This window comes from Oryctolagus cuniculus, chromosome 6 (genome assembly GCF_051225735.1).
Source record: "Oryctolagus cuniculus isolate XC-2025 breed Fujian yellow rabbit chromosome 6, ASM5122573v1, whole genome shotgun sequence".
Lineage (NCBI taxonomy): Eukaryota > Metazoa > Chordata > Mammalia > Lagomorpha > Leporidae > Oryctolagus > Oryctolagus cuniculus.
Window position 1 is genome coordinate 135,277,623 of NC_142872.1, and position 26,420 is coordinate 135,304,042.

A 26,420-nucleotide genomic window follows, 5' to 3' on the forward strand; every position below is an offset into this window, starting at 1 on the left:
CTGATCATAACAAAATTATTTTCTTTACATCAAACTATACAGATGGAATTTCTCAAGATGAAGGGCATAATTTTATTTATTTTACTTATTTTAGAATTTTTCTTCTATTTCTTCTCTTTTTCTTCCTGTGGGGAGTTGTCAGGTTTAGTAAACAAAATTACAGGGAGATGAGTTAAATCTACAGATTGCCTTGTAGAGTGGATGAATGAGCAGGTGGCTTGTGACCTTGGGCAAGGAGTTTACTGGAAGTAGGCAGCTTCTTCAAGGAGTTTGATAACAAAAAAAAATATTTGAGAACTTGTCTTGAAAAGAGATTAGAAGTTTATTGGTTCATTCTTAGTTTTTTAATGATGGAAACTTTATAACCTAGGGAAAGAATGGCAGGGAGAGAGAGAAGGAAGTGAAATCAGGGAGGAAATTGTTAGAACAATAATCAGTAAGATAGGGAGTCAGAGTTTCGACAAAGAGTAGAAGTGGGGGGTTTACCATGTCATGAGGGAAAAAAATTATTGAAAAAGAGGAAAAGGAGAAAAATTAAGGGACAAAGATAATTTAAGAATTTTAGTGGTGAACATTTTCAAACATAAAGAAACGTGGAAAGGACCATATACTTACACCAGAGGTCAAAAGTTGTTCAAAATTGGCCAAATTTTGTTTCACCAAGATACCTTCTTTTGGTCAAACCATTTTGAAGTAAATTCCAGACTCTGCAATACTTTGACCCCAATATCTCAGCATGCAATTCTGTAATATAGGAGCATTTTCTTATTTAAGTGTGATACTATTTTGCTCAATAAAATGAACATTTCCATAATATAACACTTGAGCCATATTCAACTTTCCTGTTGCCCAAATGTCTTGCTTTTGTTCTCCCCTCACAAAGATCCAATCAAACTTAGGCATAAGAATTGGCTGGGACACATTTAAGCATCTTATAAGATCACAGGAGATTTTTAAATGCAGAATTGAAGGCTGGAGAGAGTGGAATTTTCTGACCCTTTAACAGAGTAGGAGGAGATGGCCAGTTATCAGACCATGAGGCTAAACTATGAAGAAAAATGAAGAGGATTTGGAATAGCCCTTGGGGAGCAATCAGTGGGCAATGATATGCTGTGTGCCTCATGAGTCAGAGACCCCCTGGATCTCATTCCCTTGTGACTGACAGCCCCACAGGGCAACAAGGCCTTTCTTCCTGCAGACCAACAGAAAGCCCTCACCTGGGAGTCTACTGATTTGGGGAAGGCAGAGGAGATCTGGGCCCGGATCTGGAGTCACCCTGTTTGGGGCCTCACTCTGTGTGCAGGTGTATGGCGATGGACAAGTTCCTGAACATTATTGTGCCTCGGTCACAAGGCACTGGGACAAGGACTCTAACAACAGTAACCATTCTATTGGGATTATTGTGAGTTTGTGTCTATTAAACATTAGCTATAGTGTTCAAGACATGCAGAAATATCAATAAATATTTTGAAGATGATTAGTTACAGAGGGATCACATGATCTTATATGATGTGAAGGGGGAGAGTGGGTGGGGCTTGTGTGTCAGGAAGAGGTATGGGGCCAGGCAGAGAAAATTAATGATCAGATCAGGCAGGCAAAAGAAAGTATACTGGACCCAAAGTTTTAAAGCTTGTGGGGAAATAAAGTCGGGGGCCATGGTTGGCCGACAACTTGACCATTGATCCCTCTCGTCCGAAGGAGGAGGGCCGTATCACCTAGGGGTCGACCACGGGATGTCAGCACCGGGTTTGAGTGTGGAGCTTTGACGAACACAGTCTGCTGGGAAGACATCCAGGTGCGTCCTGGTGGGGGAGGGAGTGGTGTGTGACTGCGAATCCCAGAGGCTCAGCCCGAGAGCCGGGGGCGGGGCAGACGGGGCAGGCGGGGGTGGCCGAGTTCGCCTGGCGCGTGGGGCGAGTGTTGCGCGCCAGCGACTCGCGCTCCAGAGCTGGCGACTGCGGCGGGAGGCGGGCGCCGCCTCTGCGGAGCCGGCTTTGCGATGGGACACCTGTGGCTCTTGGAGACCTGGGTCTTCTGGGGGCTGCTCCTGCGTGCGGCGGATTCCCACACAGGTAATCAGGTGGGGCTGTAGGGAGGCAACCAGCAGAGGTCACCTGAACAAGACCACTGCTCTCAGGGGCGCGGGACAGGAGGGACCACCTGCCACCTGCGCGGGGCTGAAGTTGTGGGTGAGGTTACAGGGCGATCCCATGGACCCGGGGGCCTGCAAGAATGGCCCGACAGACTGGGCCAGTGCAGAGGGAGCAGACGGAAAGGGATAGAGGTGGGACACAGAAAAAGAGACACAGGGTAATTGCGTTTAATTCATCAGCTTTGCTGATTCAATTATGGAACCTTCCCCTGCCCCCACCCTGTGGCAGGACTGACAAGGGACAGAAGTTTGGCTAGGCAGAGGGTGAGGGGCCTGCAGTGTCCGCCCCCCACCCCATTCTGCTTGGGTGCCTTTTCCCAAAGAAGGGAGGGTAATGTGCCCCTAGGACAGGAATGAGTCTCTGTGATGGGTGTCAGTCACTTGAGGGGCAGCTGCCCTGTGTCTTCAAAGTAATACCCAAGAGAGGCTGGAAGAGGCTGATAAGACAAGAAACTGGAGTTGTCTGTGGAGATAAGGGTAGGATGAACCTGAGATAGGCAAGGAGCCTCCTGGTTGGAGATAGGATACTGCTCCCTTGCTGGAGTTTCCTGCTCTTGGCGTCTGCTGCCTTCAGCATGAACGTGCCCGGAGCAGAAGCATCTCGGATCTCTTGGCAGACAGACAGCAAGGACACGGGTCTTGGGAGCTGGTCTCCTTCATGATGCAGGGCTTTTACTGTCATAGGTGAAGTCCACCTGGGGACATTTCCCAGGCAAGAATCAAATATCCCATCACAGTTTCTTCACCACTTTCTCAGACATCCGCTTCAATTTGTGATTCCTGTGGCTTTTTTTTTTTTCTTTCATGTCCCTACCTAAATTTTTCTGCCTACGCGGAGGATTTGTTGTGGGCTTCTAGTGATTACCGGATCCCTATAGTTTAGGCAGGAAATAAACTCTTCTATCCACTGTGTATCTTTGAGTTTAAAGAATTACTTGCAGTTATCCAGAAGAGTGGTTCATCCACCTTGTGTTTGCAAGGGCAGCGTCCCCAATCTAGAACTCTGTTTATCATTCTGGTGGTAGGTCCAGCCTAGCTGATCGTTCTCTGCTCTCCTCAATGAAGCAGCACACCCCTCCTCCCTAGAAGCCTGTGTGACCCAAGCCCAGTGACTGAAACCCCTCTTCTGATCCCTCAGGGCCTGAACTCCTTTCTGTAGTTCAGTTCTCTCTGTGCTAAGCTTTGAGATAGTTGGGTCTGTTAGATTCTTCTGTTGCCCTGGAAGCTAACACAATATTTAGGTGAGTTAATGGATTTTACATTAAGAACTCATTCAGAAATCATCTTTCCTGAAGTCTCTGACACAGAAAAAAATTTCTTCTTAAAACACAGTATTGCTCTTTGTACCTACACAGGTCTTTCGAGCTACCTAGCATTGCACTCTTCTGTGTTTTATAATCTCTGTCTCCACATCAGCATTGTCTGCTGCTGTGCATAGATATAGAACTGCATAGTGGACCACTACATGAAATTAAGGCTTTAGTGACTGCTTTATAATATGTTAGGTAAGACTGATGAAAATGATTATGAATGATTCTTGCTCTTTGTTAGCATTTCACAGAAAACCCATAAATATTCACTCAGCTAATGACTTAACTCCCTGTTGAGTCACAGGTTAGGAGTAGAGCCAAAAATAAAACCTGAGTGTGATTTACTTTCCATCCTATAATTTTTTTACATTTTTTTCTGATAAATGTGTGATATATGATACAAAATTTGATGATTGAAGAACATGATGATTTTACCACCACTATACTATCTTTCAGGTGGTTCTAAAATAATCCCCAAAGTCACAGAAGTGATACCTAAATATGGCAGCATCAATGGAGCAACAAGGCTGACTATCAGAGGAGAAGGTATGGTTGCTTTTATTTTGACAAAGTTGAGTGAAGACTATGTTACATTGAGAGCTTTATGGTTATAATCAGCAACAACAACACTCTGGGCTGGCGCCATGGCTCACTAGGCTAATCCTCCGCCTTACGGCGCCAGCACACCAGGTTCTAGTCCCGGTCGGGGCGCCGGATTCTGTCCTGGTTGCCCCTCTTCCAGGCCAGCTCTCTGCTGTGGCCAGGGAGTGCAGTGGAGGATGGCCCAAGTGCTTGGGCCCTGCACCCCATGGGAGACCAGGATAAGTACCTGGCTCCTGCCACCGGATCAGCGCGGTGCGGCGGCCGCAGCGCGCTGGCCGCGGTGGCCATTGGAGGGTGAACCAACGGCAAAGGAGGACCTTTCTTTTCTCTCTGTCTCTCTCACTGTCCACTCTGCCTGTCAAAACAAAACAAAACAAAAAAAAACACTCCGGAGTTGTTTTGCCACTTGGCCAAAGTAACGCTCTCTGCCCTTTGAGTGCCAAAAGTCTCTATCAACCTGATCATCTGAATTATTATAGTATTATGTAATTCTGTCCTGTTTTAATTCCTTGCTGAAGACCAATGATTCCGTGATGGAGCCAAAAGAAACATGTTTAACACAACTCTGCAATTATTTGCTTTGTTCCTCATGTGTTTATTTGTATATCAAGTTAAATAGGGGGGATGTCAAAATAGATATTCAAGGCCATGGTAGAGAAATAGATTGTTAATGAAAGAAGAAAGGCAATAGAAAGCAAACTTTGGATCCCTTCTCCTGCCACCTAACACCTATCACTCACCCTCTCTCCAGGTGTGGGTTAGTTTGATTCCTCACCTCCTTGCCTGTTCTATGGGTGAAAACATGCACTCAGTAAATATATTGAATGAGCAGCTCTTCCTAAGAGTAAATACAAATATGTAGTTGTGTCAGCCATAAGGCTTTTGCAATATAAGTGATAGTCGTATTCTGGTAGTTTGGAAATTTTAAAGGAAAGGAAAAACATTTTAAAAATAAATTAACAAAATGCATTATTTGATTTTTTTTTTGACAGGCAGAGTGGACAGTGAGAGAGAGAGACAGAGAGAAAGGTCTTCCTTTGCCGTTGGTTCACCCTCCAATGGCCGCCGCGGCCGGCGCGCTGCGGCCGGCGCACCGCGCTGATCCGATGGCAGGAGCCAGGTGCTTTTCCTGGTCTCCCATGGGGTGCAGGGCCCAAGCACCTGGGCCATCCTCCACTGCACTCCCTGGCCACAGCAGAGGGCTGGCCTGGAAGAGGGGCAACCGGGACAGAATCTGGCGCCCCGACCGGGACTAGAACCCGGTGTGCCGGCGGAGGATTAGCCTAGTGAGCCGCGGCGCCGGCCGCATTATTTGATTTTTAAAGTAAGTTTTTGGAGTCAGATTTGACAAAGCAAGATATTTAATTATTCTGTTAAATATATTGAAATATCTTCAACATTTTTAATATGTCTGCAGAATTCAGTCTTTCATTGATGTAATTAAAAAGGTTTATACCTCTACATTGTGAACAGCAGAGTTTGGACTGAAGCATTCTCTTTAGAGTTCATAACAGGAAACAATGTTTTTTCCAGAGGTTATTTTCAAGATGTCTTTAACCATGTGTTCCTTATAATTGTAACTTCCTTTTAAGATGGTGTGTTTGAAGCCACTGAGTATTAAACAGAAAGATCAAGATTTAAAAAACAAAACAAACAAAAAACAAAATAAAAATAATACCTCGCCATCTTCTGTCTTCAAATCTCAACCTTTTTCTGATCCAGAAACCACAAGTTTAGGTATATGTAGACAAAGAACAACTCTAGGAAGAAACAAACAAAAAAATTCTATCCTCAAGGTGTTTTGGAAGACTATCATTGATTATCTAGTGATAAGCTTTACTCTTTTGTCAATGTTCTGAGACTATTAGACTTTTTTTTTTAACAAAATATCATAGGGAAAATCTACTTTTCCTAGTGTCGCAGATTTTGGGTGCTTCTGACATAGATTTATGGAAGAGTTGAATTCTATTTGAATTGCAGATACCCTGACCCCACCATGGTTTATTTGTTTACTTTCTGGCTGATTTAATGATACAGTAGGTGGCTAAATAAGTCTTTGTGTATGTATTTCTCAGAGACTGAGTCAAAATACTGCTTTACTGCTTTTCAGAAGCAGAGGTAAAATCATGGTTGTCAGGGTGGAAGGGGAGATGGAAGGTATTGGTGAGAGTAAAAACTTTCAGTTATGCAAAATGAGTAAGTCCTGGAAATCTGTTGTACAGCATGGTGCCTATGTATTGTGTACATAGATTCTTTTTTTTTTTTTTTTTTTTGGACAGGAAGAGTTAGACAGAGAGAGAGAGAGACAGAAAGGTCTTCCTTCCGTTGGTTCACCCCCCAAATGACTGCTACGGCCGTTGTGCTGCGCTGATCCAAAGCCAAGAGCCAAGTGCCTCCTTCTGGTCTCCCATGCACTTGGGCCATCCTCCACTGCACTCCTGGGCCATAGCAGAGAGCTGGACTAGAAGAGGAGCGGCTGGGACAGAATCCGGCACCCCAACTGGGACTAGAACTCAGGGTGCCGGCACTGCAGGTGGAGGATTAGCCTAGTGAGCCGCGGTGCCGGCCGTGTACATAAACTCTTTCAAAGGTTGTAGATCTAATGTTCTTTTTACAAAAATTAAAACAGAGCAGGCAGGAGGAAATTATTGAAGGCAATAGATATGCTTATGGAATTTCTTGTGGCAATAATTTCATTGGTGTATACTTATTTCCAGACTCACCAACTTGGATACCATACATTACATAGGTACAGCTCTTTTTCTTTTTTTTTTTTTTTTTTTTTTTTTTGACAGGCAGAGTGGACAGTGAGAGAGAGAGACAGAGAGAAAGGTCTTCCTTTGCCGTTGGTTCACTTTCCAATGGCCGCCGCGGCTGGCGCGCTGCGGCCGGCGCACCGCGCTGATCCGATGGCAGGAGCCAGGAGCCAGGTGCTTTTCCTGGTCTCCCATGGGGTGCAGGGCCCAAGCACCTGGGCCATCCTCCACTGCACTCCCTGGCCACAGCAGAGAGCTGGCCTGGAAGAGGGGCAACCGGGACAGAATCCGGTGCCCCGACCGGGACTAGAACCCGGTGTGCCGGCGCCGCTAGGCAGCCGCGGCGCCGGCCTAGGTACAGCTCTTTTTCTTTTGCATGTAAAACACACTTCATTAATGTGGGTTAAATTGTATAAATTTTAATATAAATTTTTGGGTGCACATAAAATATACAGAATATGCATAAAGCAATGATAATGAGCTTTCAAAATATATCAGAACTCCTATGGCTACATGAAACTTGAACAAAGTTTATTTAGAAGGACTACATTCATATAATTTACCCCAGCTGTCTGTGATCCATAGATAGTTCATTTGTGGAATTATATGAAGTGATAATTTATTAATCAAGGACACTGACTAAATGAAATTGTAAATCCTCGGTGATTACCTAAATGTTGATCTTATTTGACTTTAAATTGTTCTTATTTTGTAAAGATTTATATATTTATTTGAAAGTCAGAGTTAGGCTGGCGTTGTGGCTCACTAGGCTAATCTTCTGCCTGCGGCGCCGGCACACCGGGTTCTAGCCCTGATTGGGGCGCCAGATTCTGTCTCGGTTGCTCCTCTTCCAGTCCAGCTCTCTGCTGTGGCCCGGGAGTGCAGTGGAGGATGGCCCAAGTGCTTGGGCCCTGCACCCATGTGGGAGACCAGGAGGAGGCACCTGGCTCCTGGCTTTGGATCATTGCAGTGTGCTGGCTGTGGCGGTCATTTTGGGGGGTGAGCCAATGGAAGGAAGACCTCTCTCTCTCTCTGTCTCTCTCTCTCTATTGCTGTCTAACTCTGCCTGTCCAAAAAAAAAAAAAAAAAGTCAGAGTTACACAGAGAGAAGGAGAGAGAGAGAGAGAGAGGTCTTCCATCCACTGCTTCACTCCCCAGTTGGCCAAATGGCTGGAGCTGCGCCGGTCTTAAGCCAGGAGCCAGGAGCTTCTTTCAGGTCTCCCACACGGGTGCAGAGGCCCAAGGGCTTGGGCCATATTCTACTGCTTTCCTAGGCCATAGCAGAGAGCTGGATCAGAAGTGGAGTAGATGGGACTTGAACTGGGGCCCATATGGGATGCTGGCACTGCAGGTGGTGGCTTTACTCCTTACGTCACAGCACCGGCCCCTGTTTTATTTTTGTAAAAGTCATTACAAAAATATTGTAGAAAGGATTGACTTACAAAGTGAATTTTCAGAAATTCCACTTACTAAGAAATCTACTGTTAAACATTTTGGTGTATCCAGATGACTTTGGGTTATTTCCAAATTAATATTGAGTTTAAAAGCAGAGAAATGCTCATTCATTATTATGTTCAAGGATTGCGCTTAAGGAGCCAAAGTTAGAAGATTTTACATTTATGATACCTAAACAAAAATATCTTGAGCAATGGCATGGTCACAGAAATGATTTTATCTCCTTCTACGGTGAATAATTCAATAAAGAACATTATTTTGATAAAGTCAGAAGTGTATTGCTCACTTGTCTTCCTTGATATCATGTCTCTCGTTATTAAAAAAAAAAATTAGAGTCAGTTGTTCAGCCTAGCCTGGATGGGACACCTATAACCCATTTCAGGGTGCCTGAGTTCAGGTCCCACTCTGTTCTTGATTCTAGCATCCTGCCAGTGCTTATTTGGGTCCCCACCACTCATGTGGGAGGCCTGGATGGTATTCCTGGCTCCAGTCTTTGGCTCCAGCCAGGAGCCTTGTTTGTATTTGGAGAGTGAAACTGCAGATGGAAATGCATCCCTCTCTCTCTGTTTGTTCTCTATGTCTCTGTCTCTCTCAAATAAATAAATAAATAAATAATTTCTAAAATCAGTAACAAGAGTAGGGTAACATTTTACTTTTCTATTCTTTTGTCTTAGTTATTTTCCTGTTACAATGCGTGTCATGCATGTTTTTGTTGAAATATACTTTTGAATTATGTATTTTTTAATATTATGGAAAGTACATGGATTTTGGTCTATCTGAATGACTTTCAAATCCATCTTTGCCACTTTATACTATGTGATTGAAACAAGTTACTTCTCTGAGTCTTATGTTCCTCACTAGTAAAATAGGCTATTAATTCCTACCTCTTGGGACTATTGTAAATATTGAAAGCAATGCTGTAACTAAGGTACCCATGATATAGTTTATGCTCTATAAATTGGAGCTATTTTGGTTTTATTATATTTTGCATTTATGCTATAGGTCAATTTCACTCAATAGGATTTATCTTCCACTTGTCATACTGTATCTTTCTTTCTCATTCTTGTGAATGTTATAACTTTTAAGTAGGTTAATATACTCTCAAGCCTGCATTTTATGGTTGAAAAAATAAAACCAGCCTGTATTATCCATGACAGCTGCCAGCTTTAGCAACGCCGACATTTTCCATGATAGCAGCAAGGGCGTTACTGTTGGATTACTGCTATCAGGAGACCCAGGTTGCATGCCTGGCAATTCCTGTCTCCAGTTTTTCTGCAAAAGAAAAAAAGAAAACATCAACAGGTCAGGAATTTCCACTTGAAGCCTCAACTTTGTTTCAGGGTACACCCAACCCTTCCTGTAATCTTAGTACTTGGAGTGCTTCCAGAGGTGTCTTCTTTATGCCCAGTTATTTGTTTAGAATTTATACACTTAAAATTCTTTTCACAAGTGATTTCTTTATTTCTTTTCACCTATTTGAACTAGCAAAAAATTAGAAATATTTCTATGCTTGTATGTTTAAGCAAAAGTTATAATGAAAATCTGAACAATTCTTGTTGATTTGGTGCATCTATTCTCATTGGTTTCACCCCATGACATTTTCTCTCTCTCTCTCTCACACACACACACGTATGTATAATGTATATATGTATATATGTATATATGTGATATTATAGCACCTCCAAAGCTCAGAACAATATAATCTTTTGTTGGAATTATTTTTAAGGATTTTAGTGAGCTTAGTAATGCTGAAGATTTGTCTTAACATATCATTGATTTAATATATGCATTTTAGAAACAAATATATATTTATATTACATCAAGAATGATACTACAAGTAAAACATTCCATTCTTTAGTTACCAGGAGCCCTTCTGTGTGTCCCAAACTCAATGTGAACTCCAAAGATAAGCAGAAATTGGCTAAAGAATAGAGAGGGTTTATAAGTAGAAGTAATTTGCTTCGCTGTTTTCACAATTCCATTTTAGCAGTAACTGCCTTTTTAGATTCACAACAGCAAATTCTATGCAAATATCCTTCACATGTAAATATGACATTTTTATTTGTACTTTATGCTGAATGAGTCATTTGGCTGTTTTAAGCTTTGAGTAAAATAGTGGTGTTTATTAAAATTGCTACCCTGTGTTTACTAAGTGCTTATTTTTCCTGCATATAAAGGAAAGATAGAATAGGAACTAGGAACATAGGGACTGGGTAGTTACTTTAGATAACAGGTAATAAATAGCATTGACATCTCAACCTGGATTCAAATCCTGGCCATCTACCTATTGATTGTGTGTTTTATTTTATTTTATTTTAAAATTATTTTATTTCATTTTTATTTGAGAGGTAGAGTTATAGACAGAGAGATGGAGAGAAAGGAGCCCGGAGCTTCTTCTGGATCTCCCAGGCGGGTGCAGAATCCTAGACCTTCTTCTAGGTTTCCCATGTGGGTGCAAGGGCCATGTGGGTGCAAGGGCCCAAGCACTTGGGCCATCTTCTGCTTTCCCAGGCCTTAGCTGAGAACTGCATCAAAGAAGCACAGCTGGGACTTGAACCCATGCCCTTATGGGATACTGGCACTGCAGGTGGTGGATTTACCCACTATGCCAAAGCGCCTGCCCCAGATTTACCATTTTCTTATTCCCTGATGTTAAGTTTGTTGTTGTACTGTGGGATGATATGGTTTGTAGGAAGTTAAGTTCTGAAATTTAAATAGCTTACAGATTTACATTAATGACATAGATGTAACTATTTTATTGTAATAGAACAATTTTTATAACTTCAAAAATAATATCATCAACCTGACTGTAATGATGTTTCATATTAAGTACCTATGATACTCAGAATAATATTTATTTATTGTTAAGATTTTTTAAAAATTTATTTGAAAGAATTACAGAGAGAGGAAGAGAGGCAGAGAGGTCTTCCATCTGTTGGCTCACTCAAATGGCTGCAATGGCCTGAGCTGGGCCAGGCCGAAGCTAGAAGTCTGGAGCATCTTCTGGGTCTCCCACATGGGTACAGGGGCCAAAACACTTGGGTCATGCTCTGCTGCTCTCCCAGGCACAGCAGCAAGGAGCTGGATCAGAAGTGGAGCAGGGGGCTGGCACTGTGGCATAGTAGGTAAATTAGCCACCGCCTGCAGTGCCAGTGTCCCATATGGGCACCGGTTTGAGTCCTAGCTGCTCAATATCCAATCTAGCTCTCTACTATGCCTGAGAAAGCAGTAGAAGATGGCCCAAGTGCTTGGGCCCCTGCACCCACATGGGAGACCTGAAGAAGCTCCTGGCTCCTGGCTTCAGACTGGCCCAGCTCTGGCCATTGTGGCCATTTGGGGAATGAACCAGCACAGCAGATAAAAGAACTCTCTCTGTTTCTGCCTCTCTGTAACTCTGCCATTAAAATAAATTAATTAAAAAAAAAAAAAAAAGAAGTGGAGCAACCAGGCCCACTCTGGTTGCAAATCAGCTGCATTTAAAGGTCAACTCATTCCATTGAAGGAGTTCCACTCCATAGAGTGGCAGGGTTCAATTCCTACCTCCTTCCACCAACCCAACGTCTGGCCCAAGCTTCTGTATTCTGAACAGAAGCACCTGTGTGGCCTTGGGGCTTGGATTTCTGGCAGTGTCACTGAGCCACCCTCCTAGGACCCAGGAAAACACCTTTTGGATTACTACGACCCCCACAGCACAGCAGGAGGATAGGCCCCCCCTGCCCAACCCAAATCAGACCTTGGTATTACTCTGCAAGCTCTGGGAGGTGCCCACCCAGCACAGGCAGGGCCAGGAAGCTGCCACCACCCCAGTACATGCTGCTCAGCTGAGGAGCCAGTGAGGAGGTGAAAATATTGCTTCTTTATAAGGAATACATTTTATGGTGCCAAAGTTGTAATAATGAGTACAGGACCGTGAAGTTGTATCACTGAAATCTCTGGTTTAATAAGATGATAGAACAGTCTATTAAAACCACAGCCAAGATGTCTGCTTGGGTACAATGTCCTGATGGGTGGGATGCTATCCTCCATAATGTGGTCCATGAACTGAACCAAGGACAGACACATGCAATTGCTTCCAGATAGATAGAAAACACTGAGCTGGAAATAACAGCTTGCTCCCTTACATAATCACTCTCAGCGAGCCAGAGATTGGATTGGTGCTTTCTGTCTTTACAGCTTTAGATACTGCAGGATTTGTGGTCTGAGTTTCCAAGTAGAAAATGCTTCTGCTGAGACTCACAGTATGAGTTTCACTAAATTGAAACGACCATTAATATCCAATCATCTTGAATTCATCAAGCACACTTAGTTAGCACGTACTACTAGAGAGAGTTCTGAATAATATGTAGAGTTGCCTTGGCTTAAGGCAGATAAGGAGAAGTATCCAGAATTCAGGATACTCAAGAGTGTATCCCTTGGCTTCCATGTCCAGTAATAACTGTGAATACGTAATTGTGTCAACCATCGCCTATCAGTGGCAAAGCAAATAAAGTTTAGACCTCTCAGAGATGAAGGCTAGTGTCACCCCCATTAACCCCCATTTCTGGCTAAGGTTTTGGGAAATCTACAATAAGTGATAGAGAAAGGGCTTGGTGAACATTAGTTATAGCCTCTCAAGACCAGTTAAGAGTAGTGTGGCTTGTAGCTTGTCCCACTAACCCTCTTTTTTTTAAAAAAATTATTTATTTATTTATTTGAGAGAGAGAGTTACAGATAGGGAGAGGGAGATACAGAGAGAAGGTCTTCCATCTGCCAGTTCATCCCCCAAAGCTGGATTGATCCAGAATCAGGAGCCAGGAACCAGAAGCTTCTTCCAGATCTCTGATATGAGTGCGGGGGCCCAAGGGCGTGGGCCATCCTCTACTGCTTTCCCAGGCCATATCAGAGAGCTGGATCAGAAGAGGAGCAGCTGGGATACAAACCGGCTCCAATATGGGATGCTGGTGCTGCAGGTGGAGTCTTAGCCCACTACGCCATTGCACTGGCCCCTCACTAATTCCACTTGTATACAACCTTTTACAGAGCTCTCCACTGGCCACTGTCCTGATAGACTATGCTTACATGGAGGGCATGGGTGGATATGTATGATGTGAGGGGTGGATTGTCTCAGATCCCTCTTACACAGCTTCATGTCTTCTTGTTACCTCTGGTTTGAGCCACAGAGGTTAAGACAGTCCTCTGTGTTCTTTGACTCAGTCTATGCTTCCAGCATCCTGACTGAAGTTCCCACAAAATGTCTTCCTCTAATGCAATGATTTAGGACATTCGAATTCCTATAGCCTATACCAACGTGCAGTCTGAAATGCAGAAGTTATTCCCCCAGAGGGGAACCCTTAGCCAACGGGGACTGGATTTGATGAATAAATGCTGCTTATCATTGGCTTTGGTTCTGAGGAGAATGCTATATTTTCCCTAAAATTCCCAGAAGATTGAGCCCTGGTTGTCCTCAGTAGTGGCCAGATTTTCTTTATTCAAGTCTGTTCTCTCTCATCCTTAAGGGATCACTGCCTAAACAAACTGTCTACTTGCACGTCTGCACCTCAAACTGCTTTAGAGGAACTCGAGGTCAAAACCTCATCTTTTATAAAACACTGTTCTCCTCCCTCCTCACTTTAGCCTGGCTTTTCATAGTAGTTATCCCCATTAGATATAGCAATGTTTTTATTAATAATTAATTAAAGGCCAATTTTTATGCTTCCAAAGATTATAGTCATAGGGAGAAATATGAGATAAGTTAACTGATGATTTCAGCACTATCTATTTTATTTATTGAATTCATTGAATTCAATACTGAATGATAGTAGTTGGATAACTAAAATTAGAATCCCGTGAATAATAATTTGTTTTTCTTACTTTTCCAGGTTTTTCCCAAGAAAATCAGTTCAACTATGGAGTGGATAATGCCGAGCTGGGAAACAGTGTGCAATTAGTTTCTTCTTTCCAGTCAATTTCTTGTGATGTAGAAAAAGATGCAAGTCATTCAACTCATATTACATGCTACACTAGGTCTGTTGTGAAGTATCTCTAGCAATGTCATTTTCATCATGTCAAGAATCACAATTACTCATATTAGAATTATGATAGGTTAATCTCCTGATTACTATAAGTAATATTTTCTAATTATGTTATTATTTTGTATGTCATTATGTTTAGACTGCTATACTTTTATTGTACTCAATATAGTGCTCTTTTTACATACTGAATGAAAATATATTCTTTACCCTTTTCCATGTTTTAGAGCTATCATCCTATCATTATTGAGCCCTTGTAGAAGATAAATGGCCACTATTAAATTGTAATCATGTGTCTCAAAATACTAAAATTATGCTTTCCTGTCCAGTTTGATTAATTTTGCTCAAAATCTTCATAGTCATTAAGATTAAAAATGATCATTTTATGTAATGCCATTTCAAGTTCTTTACTATTAGCTTAAATTTATTGGTGTTGTTACCAACATAGAAAATATTTCTAAAATGATTTTAGATTGAAGATTTCAACATTGATCTGAAAAACAAGTAATACATATTCCAGATTTCATCTATATTAGGTTTCCTGGCTGCTTTTTACCAGTAAAATCTTACTGAGAAGGAAGCCTGGTTAATTAATACTTAAAAACAAAAACAAAGCATGAAAAGTTAAATTATCTATGGCTGTTACTGATTTAAGTGATTATTAATACCTCTGTCATTACTGTATTTGTTATCTTCATAATAAACACCAATGTGAGTAATCAGCATAGTCATTCCCTGAGCTTCCTGATGTTGGAATATGCAAAATGCTTGGGATGGAGCTCATCTCCTCATAAGAGAGAATGGAGTTTAACTACACATAAATTACAATTTAGAAACTTCTGTCCAAAAATGACACGTGGTCTGGGGCAGTATTTTTCATTAATACTATATTCTAGTGAGGGAGCTGTTATATTCTTGATGTGTTCTGCATTTACCTTCCAGAGCAATGCCAGAAGGTTCCTACACTGTGAGAGTCAGTGTGGATGGGATTCCAATCGCTGAAAATAACACGTGCAAAGGCCACATCAGCAGCTGGGCGTGCACCTTCAATGTACGTAGGGATCACCTCTTTAACTTATGTATTATTGACCTTGGTTTCTTTCTTGCAGAATTGGGTATTTATTTTTTTTAATTTACAGATTTTTTTATATTTCTACATTTAAAATATCTTAGCATTGTCTAAGGATAGTATTCCCCAACTTTAGCTATCCTCCACAATAAATGAATTTTTTAAAATTTTATTTGTTTCCTCCTCCTTTAAATTAATTTTACTAATGAATTAAACTTTTTATATTTGCAAATTATTTTCTTGTTCACACTCTCCCCCTTCTTCATTTCTGCTTTTATTTTTATTCTTCCTTTTCCTATTTTCAATGGACTCACTACTTCATTTTAAATAGAAATAGATCTACTTTTCCTTTTTATATCCTTTCTAATGTAATAAGATAAAATGTGACTGTGTATACCATATTAGCCATTCACGACTTAGTTGCCATAAATTGGGTAAAATACATTTGCTTCTAAGCAGCATCCCATATATTTTTAAAAGTTAATTTGTGTTTTAAGTTGTCAGTTACCGAGTACTACAGTGTTCCAGTGCCCAGTGAAATGCTGAGGGAAACAAGGGTTTCTCTGATTCCAAAGCTCTGATTGGGCTTGCTCTTTCACATTCTGAGGATCTCAGCTGAACAACCATGCTTTTAAGCTTTGTTTTACATGATCTCTTTATTCTCTGGTGGGTTGCCTTGTGTTGCTTCTGTGTTTTTGAAACATGCTTCCTTTCTTTTTTTGGTCTTCATAGACTTAAGCAAAATCAGACTTTCTTTAATTTTATTCACCAAATCCCTTAGTCTTTACCAGACAGCTGTATTATTATGGTTCAGTTTGGCTTACACTGTTAATAGAAGAATGATGTAATTTTAAAGTTCCAGGTTAAAAACATTCTGAAATGAAAGAGGATTTTTTTTTTTTTTTTAACAGGCAGAGTTAGACAGTGAGAGAGAAACAGACAGAGAGAAAAGTCTTCCTTCTGTTGGTTCACTCCCCAAATGGCCGCTACGGCCAGTGCGCTGCACTGATCCGAAGCCAGGAGCCAGGTGTCTCCTCCTGGTCTCCCATGTGGGTGCAGGGCCCAAGCACTTGGGCCATCCTCCACTGCCTTCCTGGGCCACAGCAGAGAGCTGGCCTGGAAGAGGAGCAGCTGGGACAGAATCCGGTGCCCCAACCGGGACTAGAACCCAGGGTGCTGGTGCCGCAGGTGGAGGATTAGCCAAGTGAGCCACGGCGCCGGCCGAAAGAGGATTTCTAGACGTAAGAAAAAGACCTTGAATGATCAGAAAATGTTATAAATGTTATTTCTTATATGTAAAAGGGATTTTTTTTCAGTCATATGGATAATGTTGAAACACAAAGCAATATAACAAATAGACCTAGCTCATAAAACTAAGAACAAAAATAATGCATATTGTCATTGTTTTATAGGCAAAAAGTTTCAGAACCCCAACAATAAGAAGCATCACACCTCTATCTGGACCACCAGGTCTGTTATACAATAGCTGAAATGTCTTTTTTTTTTAAATGGTAATCTGTTTACTTTTTAGTATATCAAATAATTATAAAACCTGAAAATTTATAAATAGCCTTTTTCCAATTATAAAAATAATTACCAGTATTTTCAAATGATTTTCATTCAAAAGCTGCATCTTAACTCACCAAATGTACTGAATTTTCTGCTCATCGAATGTGTGCTGGCTTCCAGGGTTCATTATATCAAAATTACAACTGTTTATAATCCCAAAGGCAATATATGAGAATGCATTTTGCTATATCCTGGAATATTCTAGGCACTAACTATTTTTAAGTATTTATATGAAAAATATAGTAAGTTTTAAATAATTTCTCTAATTCTTAGAATTACATAATTAAAATTATGTTTATTGACCATTTGTATTTACTTTTTCATAAATTACTCCTATCTTCTTTTGCTTTATTTAATTCTACTCATAGTGTTTCATATTAAATTATATAGATTCTTTATATTTTAGGAATATTAGCCATTAACTTATCTATATGGGAAATAATTTTCATCTGCTTTTAAAACTGATTTTTCTACCATTTAGACAACTTTTCATTTTTATTACCAATCTTTGGATCTTAAACTTTGCTATATCTTTTTTGTTTTGATGCTGTATAAGACTTCACTATGCTGATTATTATTTAATTTTTATTTCCCCTAGGATTTATTTTATTTTTGATATAAAGTAAGAATATTTTTTGTTTTGTTCCAAATAAATCACCCATTGACTCAAGTATTATTTACTGAACACTGCAGACTTCATTGATATGCTTCTTTAATATATAAATATATGAGTATGTATAAATATACTCATATTTAGTATATTTGCTAGAGCTTTCAGCTCAATATTGACCAATAATGATGTCTGTACTTTGATTTTACTGGGAAAAGAGTGTTTTGGTACTGTTCTCTAGTGCGTGGATTATGGATAAGTATTCTTACCTAGATCTTCTTGGATATTTTATTTTTAGGCACACTGATAACAATCCAGGGTAGAATCTTCACTGATGTCTATGGAAGTAACACTGCACTGAGCTCAAATGGGAAAAATGTTAGGATTTTGAGGTAATTTTTGATGTATAAATGTAATTTATACATCTTATAATTTATATATAGGATATGATATTATAAAATAATGGGCCCAGAGGTGTTAAAACCTACTACAATATGATCAGGCTAACTAGTGTTTTTTCAGCTATGTTTAAACTGTTAAGTGATTGATTGACATGGAAACAATGGCCCATGTGCTTTTCATTTTTTATTTAAGATACTTCCTTCTTTACCTATGTGGTTTTATTAATAGAAGGCACATGGAGGCAAGCCCAAGAGTAATTGAATAATAATCATATAAGTTTATAATAAAGGACTTTATCACTAATCTGATGACCTTATTTTGCATATAAAAATATCTAAGAGCTGGAGGTCATATAGCTTAAAGTCAGGAATAGAACCCAAGTTTCCTAACAATTTGGCACTTATTCTGCTGCACAATGGTTTATGGGCGAGATGAAATAAGAAATGGTCAATAAGTCACTAACAGGCCGGGGTTTGGATACTGAGTCTCTCATTTACCAAATGTGGGCCAGATGGTAGTAACATGGGCTAGTTAACTAGTGTCCAAAAATAATTGTCCAAATTTTGTATTGGAAACTAGCATTATTGCCTGAGTTATCTTTCTGAAACATCAATAGGTTCATATCAGTTCAGCCTTAGAAGACTGATAATCCTGTTCATTTCCTACAGAAGGAAGTAGAGACCCAGGCTTTTAAGATGCTTCATGCTTATTGCCTATGTGTATAAGCCAGATCAAGAAATAATTCAAATAGCAATCAGAAAATTTTTTAAATATTTAAAGTTTGGTATGTATACATACATATACATATAAAATTTTATAAAACAAGCAGTTTGAAAGGTTTTAATAAAAGAAATGAGGGTTATATCTCCAACATTCTTTAAAGTATGACTCTCAAATCACATTTCTATGCTGGAACTATCCATATTGATTCCTTATGTGTAAGACAAGAACTCCTAAGTAGAGGAATATTTAACACTTTGTGTACAGCTTAACATAAGTAAAGATTTCATCTGCTTCAGAATAGTTGAGTATTATAGATGGTTTATATTCTTATTCTTAGATGTGGTTTTCTAAGTCATCTTTTCCCATAATGAGGCCAGGGAATAGAAAGTTTGACTTTTTAAAAAAAGGTGCTTTTTCCCTCCACTGAGTTGGAAGCTATTTTGTTTAATAACAAAAACTACAGAATTACAGAAGGAACCTCAGAGCTCAACCTAGCCAATACTTGTGCTCTGGAAATCCTGAAATATCATACATAAGCATAGATTTTTTTTCACTCACCTATTAATGAGAAGACGAGAAGTTATTAGAAATGCATTTATCTCATTTGCACCATGTTAATAATGGTACAGGGACTCCCAAGGCCTTTCACTGTGCCTGAGTTCCACTAACAGGAAGGGAGGAGGAGCAATGGGCTATGCACTGGGCAGAAAGCCAGGAGACCTGCTTCTCACAAATTTTATCTGTTAGGCCACATCTCCAAATTCAGACCAGTTACACGTTATTGAGGATATGAAACCAAATAGAAGGATTGGTGCCTGCTAAGGAGCTTTTTGTTTAAAAAATCAACTGAGAAAAAAATCTAAAAAAATACATATTTAAGGACAACGAGGGTAGTAGTATCATAGACACATGTACCCAGGCTGCTGGAGGAACTACCCGATGTAGTTGAGAGAACAGAGTGATGGCAAGCAATGTAGGCTTGAATTCCTGCCATGCTCCGTCACTAACTGCAGACTTGGGCAAGCTACTGTACCTGTTTGCCTCAATTTCTTTATCCGTAAAATGGAAGAATAACAGTGATTCACTCCTAAGGAGTGAGAGTAGTAAGGGCCTGCAAGTGTTGGTTGCTAAATTTATTATTTAGCTGAAATAATACAGAAAGTTAGAAGGAGAATTTGAATAATTGAATATCTGTAATAAGGTGTAAGGTGTACAATAATTCAGCTTATTCTTTGTTAGAATTTAAAAAATGTAAAAGTGCATTGAAATGTTTAAAGTTCTTTGCATAAAGAACTATTCATTTTCTAATATTTCAGGTGTCTATCTGGTCTTATCTTGGGCTGGGATTTGCTATCAAAGAAGTTAGGAGGTTTATTCTGGTGTAGCAAAGCCTATAACATTAGTCAGTTGCCCATGAGCCTCCAGTAGCACCAGGTTCTATCAGCCTTCAAGTAACAGGTCAGACCCCATCTGCTGGGAAATATGCAAGCAGACGTTTTCCATGCAGCCCAGCCCTACGTATTCTCAGCTTCGTATCCTGATGTGTCACTGAAGCCAGTGGGTGCTCTCTCATTCCTGATGGTTTTGGGGTGCCTTTGCAATTTATCTTAGTTCTTATAGCATGGGACTTCCTACACATCATTATTTTGAAATGATTGAATTTGAGATAGATGAATTCATGGCCAGTTTTTAATATTTTTTCTAGTATTCAATGCCTTCTAACATGTCAACTATGTTATTATGTCACGCTTATTAGTCTCTTCCAGTTAAATTGTCCATGTCACAAGGTCAAGGTCAGGATCTTTGCTTCATTCAGTGCTGTTTCCCAGTACCTAGAGTAGAAACTGCCACATAATAGATGTTCAAAAGTTGTTTGTTGAGTGAGCGAGTGATGGGTAATAATAAGTTATTGGAGAAAAAGCAGGAAAAATTAACTTGGGCAGCAAACTTGGTGGGAGGAGAGCATTTTGAAATAAATATAACTTCATCTTTTCTAATAAAAATATTTATACAGAGTTTATATTGGAGGAATGCCCTGTGAACTTCTCATACCACAATCTGATAATCTGTAAGTAATTCAGATAATTTTCTTTCTTTTTAAAAAATATTTATTTGCTTATTTAAGAGGTAGACTTATAGACAGAGAGTGGGAGACAGAGAAAAAGGTCTTCCATTTGCTGGTTCACTCCCCAAATAACTGCAACACCCAGAGCTGGACTGATCCGAAGCCAGGAACCAGGAGCTTCCTCTAGGTCTCCGAAGCAGGGGAAGGGGGCCCAAGCATTTGTGCCATCTTCCACTGCTTTCCCAGGCCATAGAGGGGAGCTGGATCGAAAGAGTAGCATTCAGGACACAAACCAGTGCCCATATGGGATACTGGTGCCGCAGGTGGAAGCTTTTTCATTTGTAAAATTTATTTGTAAAAATAAATAATAGATATAAACATACTAAGTTTTAATAGTAATTTAAGTACTTTATAATACAGTATAAATTATAATATCTTACATGCTAATATAACAATCATTTCTAAAGTTAGATGTTATATTATATCCTCTTCTGTCTCCAATATAGCATGCTATGAAGTACTCTTTAGGTTATTATGAGAAAATATGTTTTGAGACATATATTTACCATTTGGCAGTATTTTACATTTTTTGGTTTTATTTTTATTTATTTTGAAAGAGAGTTACAGAGAGAAGGAGAGCTTCCATCTGCTGATTCACTCTACAAATGGTTGAAACAGCCAGGGTTGGGCCAGGCTGAAACCAGGAGCCAGGAACTCCATTTGAGTCTCCCGCATGTATGGCAGGGGCCCAAGCTTTTCACTGCTCTCCCAGGCACATTAGCAGGGAGCAGGATCAGAAGTGGAGCAGCCAGGACTTGAACTGGCCCTCATATGAGATGCAGTCGTCACAGGTGTGGCATCACAACCCCAACCCTAGTATTTTACATTTTATAAAAGGAATATTAGTGTGGGAGAACCAAATTAATTATAAAATCTTTCATTGATAAGAGAAATTTTATTCAAGTATCTTCAGTTGAAGTCTAGGAAATATATTGCTGAAATTTTGGTTGAAGCAACAGTTTTTATCCTGATACATATTGTGAAATTATTGAGATTTTAAAATGGAACACACTATTTTAAAACTTAATGTGAATGTAAGCTTTAATATTAACATATATGTTTTATTAGGTATGGTCTAACACTAGATCATCCAAATGGAGACATGGGTTCTATGATTTGCAAGACAACTGGAACTTACATTGGTGAGTATTGGTCATCGCTTTTTATAGTTGTCATAGAAGCCTCCTGACTTTGTTTTCCTTCTGTGTATTTTCTTGGAACTCCCTTTCCCTTTTTTATATCCTTATTTTTTTTAAAGATTTATTTATTTGAGAAGCAGAGTTAGAGAGAGAGAGACAGAGAGAGAGAGACAGAGAGAGAGAGACAGATAGACAAAGAGAACTTCTATTCGTTGGTTCACTCCCCAAATGGCCGCAAAGGCTGGAGCCAGGCCCATCCGAAGCCAGGAGCCAGAACCTTCTTCCGGGTCTCCTACGTGGGTGCAGGGGCCCAAGCATTTGGCCCATCCTCCACTGCCTTCTCAGGCACATTAGCAGGGAGCTGGATGGGAAGAGAAGCAATCAGGACAAGAACTGGCATCCATATGGGATGCTGGCGCCACTGGTGGGGACTTAACCTACTAAGCCACAGCGCTGGCCCCTGTATCCTTTTAAAGTGTCTTTTTCTTCTTCCTTGGCTTCTTTGCACTTTCATGTGAGCAAGTGTGAATATTTTATTCTTAAGGTTCACACAGTCAATTTCAAGTTTCTGTCCCCCTCTCCTTGTTTTTTTTTTTTTTTCCTCCAGAGAATTCTAAGACTAATTTAGCTGCTATACATGTTGCCTCGATTTTACATTCTCCCCCACATCTCCTTGCTCTGTATATCCACATTTTGTTGTTGTTGCTTTGTTTTAATGCTTCAGTGAGCTTCATGCCTTCTGTGTCTGGGCCTTTGCAACTTTCCTCTCCTGAAAATTTTAGATAAAGTGTATGTCCTCAAACAGCCTCTTTTGGCTTCCTGTCTTGTATCTCAGAGTTCACCCTACTTTTCCCTGATAGCCTTATCACAAGTTGTAGCTCTCTATTAGTGTCATTGCTCTTGACTGATTGTAGCCTCCGCTAGACAGTATGTTCTGTTGGGAGATGGACAAGCTGTGTGCACACCCCACCTAGTAGACTGTCTGAATGAGTAAACAGCTGTTGAATGAATGAAAGATATTTCAGGGGCTGGTGCTGTGGTACAGTGGGCTAAGCCTCTGCCTGTGGAGCCAGCATCCCATATGGGCTCTGGTTCTAGTCCCGGCTGCTCCTCTTCTGATCCAGCTCTCTGCTACGGCCTGGGAAAGCAGTAGAGGATGGCTCAGATGCTTGGGCCTCTAAATTCACATGGGAGACCTGGAAGAAGCTCCTGGTTCAGATTGGCTCAGCTATGGTCATTGCAGCCATTTGGGGAATGAGCCAGCAGATGGAAGACCTTTCTCTCTGTCTCCTCTCTCTGTCTGTAACTCTACCTCTCAAATAAACAAATAAAAATCTTTTAAAAAAATTTCAGAGCAACATGGTTATATATCTTTTCTTTAATTTCTTCATTCACAATGCTATTTTGTCAGGTTTTTCCAGTTAAGATGTCTTAAGACTATAACCAGAAAAACTTGATAAAATATAATAATCATAAGACATTTTATTATATGTGTTTTAAAATTGTGTGTGCCTCTTTAATAAAGTTCAGCTTTCATTTCTTTAAGGATTAATAAGTGATTATATAAGTAGAATTTTGATTTTATGTTTTTTTCTCCGTTCCTAAATCAGCTTTGTATCATAGAGTCATTGTCCTGTGATTGGGAATTTAATTGATTGTGTATTTTAATTAATTCCAGGTCATCACAATGTCAGCTTCATCTTAGACAGTGATTATGGAAGGTAGGCCATTTTGTAAATAATAATTTTCATAATTGATTCAACTGAGTAAATAAAGCATATATTTGTGCTTTGGATGCAGAGACTTTAAAAATTAATCAATTTATTTCCCTAAATTAACATTTAAAGAGCTGTATCATCCTCTCATAATTTGTGCCTCACACATGACCTTTCAATTGTTGGGAAATACAGCAGTAACTAAAACAACAAATAAAAAATCTTTGACTGTTTTATGGGAAAGTATTATTTCTCATGGCTCTTCTGATTTAATTATAATTCTTTTTATAGCCTAAGTAATTAAATTTTGATTTCAACTAGTATAAGAATAAATAAAACCCCATGATTAATATTATCTGATATGGGTTTTCTTTCAAGGTATCAAGGCAGAATTGTAAAAGATAGTGGTTATAGTTTTTCAATTGTATATCTTAATACCAATATTAATAGTTTATATTTGCAATTTTTAATAAAACTATAGCTTGTTTCCAGGCATTTTTCATAATAATATACATAAAAAACTTTTATAATTGTATAAAAATATTAGCCTATGCAAATATCAACACAGGTTGCAAACTATATAATAGATAATGATAATAATGAAGTAGGAAACACAATGTTATGTGATTTATGTACGTTATCTAGTGTATTCCTCCAGAAGAATCTATAAATTAGGTCCTATAATCCATCCCGTGTTACCCATCGGGAAAATGGGACTTAGGAATGTTAGATAATTTTCCCAAGCATGTTCAGTTATCAGGAAGCAGCACTTGGATGCAAACCCATGCAGACTAACTCCAGGACCTGAGCGTTTCATTCCAGTGCTCTGCCATGACTGATGGAGGATTTCAGCCACCAGTACCACATCTCATCACTACTTGACATTCTGATCCAGGATTCTCAACCATGGAAGGATTACTGCACTCAGGAGCATTTGCAAATGTGTAGAAGCATTTTCTGGCTGTCACAGTAACTGGATATGTTAATGGCTTTTAGTGGGCAGAACTGAGATGTGCCAAGCCTAAATGAATTGCTGTGCTCAAAGTGTCATAGTGTCCCCCATTGAGAAAATGAGCCGGATGACAGAAATCCAAATAAATTACATTATGTAGTATCCAATACTAATGTAACTATAGTCCATCAACAATAGGATATAGGTCTTATTTCTTTTTGTCTCTGAAAAGATACTCAGTGATTAGATGTTTGAAAAGAGTGCCAATACTGCAGTCAAAGTGGATGCTATTCCTGTTCAGTGTTCACAGACTGCAAAACAATATGAAATTTGGCCCCTTTCATGTGTGGAACGCAATCCCAGGGCGTTCAAATCCACCATCGCTGTATTTAGAGACTGTCTCATTCTAGCCACCTGCAGGCAATAGATTTATTACAAAGGGACGCCTGGGCTGGATACTATTTTAGAGCAATCTAGACCAGAAAAGAACCACAAAGAACAATATAATTCAAGAGCAAATCAAAGCAGAAGAAATGTAAATGGTAGGATAAATCTTTGTGACTTGGAATCCCATGACTTAATAGTTCTTCTCTAGGAGAACATGAGCTCCTTACAGATAAATGTAGGTAATAGAATTTTACTGAACAGGTTAGAAAACCATGTTAGAAGCAGTAACTATTGAATTTTAAATTATTTTCTGAGCTACACATGGTTCTTTTATGCTTTTGGTATCACTCTTTCTAAGGTGAAAAGCAGAATGAATCCTTGGTTCTAAATCTGTCTGAAAGCTATTAATTACCAAAATCCATCATATGACTTCAGAAAAGCAATTATCCAAAAATAGGATGTTTAAGTGTTCAAGGTCGAATGTGATTGATAAGCATAGATAAATCGATGGGTTACATTAACATGCACAGAAATTTCCCAGTTAAAATGCTAGCAAACTCACATATAATACAGGCCAAAATGCTACATTAAATTTTTTTTTCTGTGATCTTGACTTATAGTACTATTTTTTCTCTTTTTTAAGCCAGTGGTTCTCCTTTTGTATTTATGTGTCATAATCGAGGAAATTGTGTTACTCTATATAATATTCTTAGGAGTTTAAGATAATTCTTTAGAATACAATAAAAACTAATTAGATGTCTACTTGTAAGAGTACATGGCACTTTAAAAATTCAAAATCATTTTATAAATTATAAAATTCATATTTTACAAATTTCAGGAGCTTTCTTGATTATCAAATAAACCATTTAAAGACCAATGTGGGGCCCATTCTGTATTTCTTTTAATATCCAACCTTCTCTCCTTTATTACCCCAAGTTCAAACAACAGCTGTTCCAAACTGATAAGGTTCAGATGAGGCTATCTTAATTGTGAAATGCCTACTCATTATCAGTGAATTAGTGAAAATCACCTTCATGTCATCCAAAATAAATTGCATTCAAATTTTATTTCAAGAAGCAATTGCCACACTAACTTAAGAAGCAGAGTTCAGTTTTGAGATGTAGGATCTGGCTAGACACAGTATTGTTGGCCTAGCATAGTTTCAGATTATTAGAAATCAACTGAAAAATAAGCTTATAACCAAAAAAACCCCCATAAAATCCAGTATGAATTTCTTAAATAACTAACCTGGCATAAAATATTTTCAAAGAATCTTTAATCTTGCAAATGCACATTATAGTTCCTGGGTTAGACTTACAGTGGAGTTCATTGGTGGTCCCAAGAACAAGAGTTGCAGTATCCTTTTAGAGTCTAGTTCAATTTCTTGTGATTATGTTGGATGGGTTTTGAGTTTTAATATGGGAATTACCTAACTTTTCTAATTG

At 39.3% G+C, this 26,420-nt stretch overlaps 1 protein-coding gene across 3 annotated transcripts in view; it reads left to right on the forward strand.

The window, feature by feature from the left end:
- Positions 1-1,880: 1,880 nt before the first annotated feature.
- Positions 1,881-26,420, forward strand: part of PKHD1L1 (PKHD1 like 1) — a 200,319-nt gene continuing 175,779 nt past the window's right edge. For all 3 annotated transcript variants that reach the window (XM_070075409.2, XM_051843973.3, XM_070075410.2), the window contains exons 1-9: positions 1,881-2,072; positions 3,919-4,008; positions 14,135-14,279; positions 15,227-15,335; positions 16,766-16,823; positions 17,831-17,924; positions 20,672-20,725; positions 21,851-21,924; positions 23,600-23,642. In XM_070075409.2, coding sequence (XP_069931510.2) covers positions 2,000-2,072; positions 3,919-4,008; positions 14,135-14,279; positions 15,227-15,335; positions 16,766-16,823; positions 17,831-17,924; positions 20,672-20,725; positions 21,851-21,924; positions 23,600-23,642 — 740 coding nt within the window. In that variant the 5' untranslated portion in view covers positions 1,881-1,999. The remainder of the gene's footprint in view (positions 2,073-3,918; positions 4,009-14,134; positions 14,280-15,226; positions 15,336-16,765; positions 16,824-17,830; positions 17,925-20,671; positions 20,726-21,850; positions 21,925-23,599; positions 23,643-26,420) is intronic.